The following is a 5,126-nucleotide window of genomic DNA, read 5'->3' as shown; positions in this document are numbered from 1 at the left end:
CAGGCTCATTGTGTTAGGAGCAAGTCAAGTCTGGAAGGCAAGAGAATTTCTCCATGACTACAGGAAGCCAAAAGGCAACCTTCATGTTTCATACCTTTCTAGAACTTGGGGGTGATCTCACTGTTTGTAAAGCCCAGCCCTTCCCAATCTGCAAGCTCACCTTCCAGCCCTGAGCCCAGCCCACTCACACCATATATAAGCTCTGCCTGAGCCCATCTCCTTCATCTGCTCCACTGTGCTCTGCCCTTCAGCCTCTCTCTCCTTGCCAGCCTTCTCGTCTCCAGACACCATGACCAGCAAGTCCACCACGAGGATCCAGAGCAGCAGCAGCAGCCGCAGAGGCTTCAGTGCCAGCTCAGCCAGAGCCCCAGGGCTCTGCCGCTCTGGCTTCAGCAGCATGTCCGTGTCCCGCTCCAGGGGCAGTGGCGGCATGGGGGCGGCATGCAGAGGCGCAGGCTTTGGCAGCAGGAGCCTCTATGGCACAGGGGTCTCCAAGAGGATCTCCATTGGAGGGGGCAGCTGCACCATGGGCGGCGGATATGGCAGCGGAGTTGGAGGCGGCTTCGGCTTCAGTAGTGGATTTGGTTTTGGAGGTGGAGCTGGTAGTGGCTTTGGGCTCGGTGGTGCAGCTGGCTTTGGTGGTGGCTTCGGAGGCTCAGGCTTTCCCGTGTGCCCCCCTGGAGGCATCCAAGAGGTCACCATCAACCAGAATCTCCTGACTCCTCTGAACCTGGAAATCGACCCCACCATCCAGCGGGTGAGGACCGAGGAGCGTGAGCAGATCAAGACCCTCAACAACAAGTTCGCCTCCTTCATCGACAAGGTGAGCCAGGAAACAGTGCCATCCGAAAGGCACCTCAGAATCCCCAGTTATGAACAGGATAGACTTCCTACGGGGTGGAAAAAACTAGGAAAGAGGGGAAAGGACCTCAGACTACCTCTCCACAGGGATGGGGATTGGCCTCATAGAGTCAAGGGCATAGAAGAACTGCTGGGTCTCTTCCATAGCCCTCATTCCTGACAGGGGGACCCCTCAACTGTTGACACCCAGAAGCACAGATGAGGCAATGGGATTTGGGAAGAATCCAGTCCCCCTCTTGACAAGATGATGCCAGTGGTGTTTGGGCTAGGGATTCTACTCTGGGGTCTGTGTAAGAGGGAAAATATTAATCAAGAGAGAGAGAAAGAGAGAGAGAGAGAGAGAAAAGAAAACAAGAAAAGAAATTTCTGGCTAGATTAGGAAAACAATAGAACCACTTAAACAATATGTAGAAATGCTAATTTATTCAACAAAGAACAACCATAAAATGGATAAATTTGAGGAGACATACACTAAATTAGAACCTAGACAGGAATCTAATCATTAGTGAACATTTATATCATTTATAACTGAGATCCAATACATTATTAAAACCTAGCAGGAAATATCAGAAAATATTATTTTTAAACTGCATTTGTGATTGTGCCTGGAAAGAGGAAAAGAAACGTGGAAAGTCACTGATTGGCTCCATAACTTAGAAGATGAGAACCTCTCAATGGTCCAAGGGGGAATTTCCCTGGTGGATTTCTGTGCTGCAAAAGAAAAACGTTTTGGTGTGGGTACAAAACTGAGACTCTGTCCATGCTCAGAAGCAGCTCTACAAAATGGAGAACCAAGACCCACAGGGAGAACTGCTAACAGAGACACTTCTTTCTTCCTGCCTTTGCCTCACAAATGATCATCTTGTCCCTCTCCAGGTGCGGTTCCTGGAACAACAGAACAAGGTCCTGGACACCAAATGGACCCTGCTCCAAGAACAGGGCACCAAGACAGTGCGACAGAACCTGGAGCCTTTGTTTGAGCAGTACATCAGCAACCTCAGGAGGCAGCTGGACTCCATCCTTGGGGAGAGAGGTCGCTTGGACTCAGAACTCAGGAGCATGCAGGATCTGGTAGAAGATTACAAGAACAAGTAAGTCAAACAAGAAGATGGGCTGGTTTTCTCCAAACAGTTGGGTGACCAGTTCTAGAGGTGGGCACCATTATGCAGCAACCATAGTCATAGAAATAAAAAATCATTATTGCTAAAAAGTAAATATGTAAGATAAATAGGGCAATAGGAGGTTGAAGGATATTAGAGTCTCTCAGACTCTCTGTGGCAAGAAAGATAGATTTAGATATACCAGGCTGCTTTTCAGCTTCAACCACCCACTGGCTTACATGTGTGTCAACCCTCTTCTCCTAGATATGAAGATGAAATCAACAAACGCACAGCAGCAGAGAATGAGTTTGTGACCCTAAAGAAGGTGAGCTCATTAATCAGGGTTCTAGTTTCTCTGCTCAAGGAGAGACATGACTCTGCATCCCACTCCCATCTCACAAGACCATTGCCATGGTGATAAAATGGGGGCTGGGCAGGAGGGCTCAGCTGACTCCAAACTGTCTGCTCTTTCCCCAGGATGTGGATGCTGCCTACATGAATAAGGTGGAACTGCAAGCCAAGGCTGATGGTCTCACAGATGAGATCAACTTCCTCAGAGTCCTGTATGAGGCAGTGAGTATCTCTACCCCCTTTCCTTCACTCAGATGGGTTCTGCAGGGTGGGGAGTCCTATGTCCCCATTGGGCACCTCGGTAAGCAGCCCAGGCCAAGATGACCTTAGGACCTTGTGCTCTGCAGGAACTGTCTCAGATGCAAACCCACATCTCAGACACTTCTGTGGTGCTGTCCATGGACAACAACCGCAACCTGGACCTGGACAGCATCATCGCCGAAGTCAAGGCCCAATATGAGGAGATCGCTCAGAGGAGCCGGGCTGAGGCTGAGTCCTGGTACCAGACCAAGGTGAGCAGTGACTTGGCAGCCACTAAGGAGGCCCCAGCCCCACCCTGAGCTCGAGAATCCTCCTGACTTCATGGGGGAATTACTGAAAGGAGGCTAAAACCCTCTCACAGAAAGTGTACCCCACATGATTAGAACAAACTCTCTCAGATATGATGTCCACCTCTAGGAAGCAGAAGAACCACCCCCAGGCAGGAGCAAGCTCCCATAGATAAGGACCAAGTCATCTTTGCTTAAGCTTCACTGTCACTGATGGCTCTCAGAGACACAGAGCACAATATTGTTAGTCCCTGAAAGAACCAAGAAGTCTCTGGTTCCCTAACTGAGATGTTCTGTGGCATAGTTCCACTGTGTCCAGCCACTTAACATCAACTTTTCTAAAATTCATTGAGGAGAAGCCAATAGATGACTCCCTGTCTGATTCCGAAGGGAGACAGCATTGTGCACATGTAAAACCCCTCGCATTCTCTGTCTCCCTCTCCCCCTGCACAAAAGTATGAGGAGCTGCAGGTCACAGCAGGCAGACATGGGGATGACCTGCGCAACACCAAGCAGGAGATTGCTGAGATCAACCGCATGATCCAGAGGCTCAGATCGGAGATCGACCACGTCAAGAAGCAGGTACAGGGCAGAGACAGGGTCGGGGCTGCTTGTCCATGCAGTCCAGCCTCCCGGGCTCTTCTTCACTGGGCAGGAAGAGCAGGGACGAGCCTCCTCGAAGGCCCAGACTCCAAGCCCATTTCCTTGCTTCCCCTTGCAGTGCGCCAGCCTGCAGGCCGCCATTGCTGATGCGGAGCAGCGTGGGGAGATGGCCCTCAAGGATGCCAAGAGCAAGCTGGAAGGGCTGGAGGACGCCCTGCAGAAGGCCAAGCAGGACATGGCCAGGCTGCTGAAGGAGTACCAGGAGCTCATGAATGTCAAGCTGGCCCTGGACGTGGAGATCGCCACCTACAGGAAGCTGCTGGAAGGCGAGGAGTGCAGGTGGGTGACACACCCCTCTGAGCACCTGTGGGAGGGGTCTGGCCCTGAGCAGGGGATTGTGGCCAGCAGTGGTGAGTGCTGTCAGGAGACTCTGGATCAGGGGTGGCGGTCGGTCTCCGTGAGCCTCGGGTGGAGGCTTCTCCTGGGATCAGGTACGGGCTGCGGAGGGCTCATCCTCTGTGTTCCTCTCCTCCTAGGCTGAGTGGCGAGGGTGTTGGACCCGTCAACATCTGTAAGTACTTGGCTTGTCTGCCTCCCAGTTGTTGACCTTGTGAGCTGGCTCAGGTGACAGAGTGAGCTCACGGTGCCTGTGTCCTGTTGTCCTCCCTACAGCTGTGGTGCAGTCCACCGTGTCCAGCGGCTATGGCAGCGCTGGTGGTGCCGGCAGTGGCTTCGGACTGGGCGGAGGCAGCAGCTACTCCTACAGCAGTGGTCACGGCCTTGGAGGTGGCTTCAGTTCTGGCAGTGGCAGAGGCATCGGGGGTGGCCTCAGCTCCTCTGGTGGCAGCAGCTCCACCATCAAATACTCCTCCACCACCTCCAGCAGGAGCTACAAGCACTGAAGTCCTGCACTGGCCCTTGTCCCCACCCTGCTCAGCCCTCTGGTGCAGAGCCCTCTGCTCAGGATCTTTTCCTCCCCTGCCTCCTCCTCTGCTCACTAGCTGGGGCTGCGGAAGGCCCCTGCCCTCCTGCCTCCTCTGTGTACCTGCTCCTCAGAGATCCAGTGGCTCCCCTCAGAATGTCATCCTCTGATCTCACATCATGGTTCAGTCACATCTGGTGTCTCACTTTGTTACCAGGTTATCAAGGTTTTGCCTTTATAGCTCTCCCTGAGGCTGAGCATTATAAGAACATTGTCTCTGTGCTCTCGTTCCAGAATGTCTTGCCTGAAGCACAGTCAAGAATTCACAAACAGGCAGATTTCCTTCAATTTCCATTGACCCAAGAACACCCCATCTTACCGGGTGTGAACCTCTCTTGCAATAACTGTGGAAACACAAGTGACGAATCCTATGATGTACAGAATCTGTATCTCTGTATTGGTTTATCTTCTCTTTGCTTCCTTCCTGTTTGTTTCTAATTGCTAAATAAAGCAGATTTATACTATAATGTGTTGTTCAAGGTTGCCTTTCTTTCAGGCCATATGTTCTTAACTTTCTTCATATGATAAATTTCTTATCATTTAAAAGATAACCATTCCCCACATACCTCACTCCCCTCCTTTATTGATATTCATCAAATAGAGTTTTGCTATCTTGATGTTCAAGGTCCCATCCCACATCATTTTCATTGATGTTTTTCACAAGCACGTGGAAGAATCTGG

The 5,126-nt window shown here is 51.3% G+C and overlaps 1 protein-coding gene across 1 annotated transcript; it reads left to right on the top strand.

Moving 5' to 3' along the window:
• Positions 1-289: 289 nt before the first annotated feature.
• LOC308657419 (keratin, type II cytoskeletal 6A-like) lies at positions 290-4,365 on the top strand (the record flags this gene model as incomplete). The annotated part of the gene is made up of 9 exons (XM_081309110.1): positions 290-823; positions 1,738-1,952; positions 2,226-2,286; positions 2,439-2,534; positions 2,660-2,824; positions 3,317-3,442; positions 3,582-3,802; positions 4,000-4,034; positions 4,136-4,365. 9 exons carry the CDS (start codon positions 290-292, stop codon positions 4,363-4,365), a joined length of 1,683 nt encoding a protein of 560 aa, XP_081165236.1.
• Positions 4,366-5,126: the final 761 nt, after the last annotated feature.

The sequence above is a fragment of the Spermophilus citellus genome (genome assembly GCF_964194105.1).
Source record: "Spermophilus citellus genome assembly, chromosome: 10".
Lineage (NCBI taxonomy): Eukaryota > Metazoa > Chordata > Mammalia > Rodentia > Sciuridae > Spermophilus > Spermophilus citellus.
This window is presented reverse-complemented; position numbering and strand designations above follow the sequence as displayed.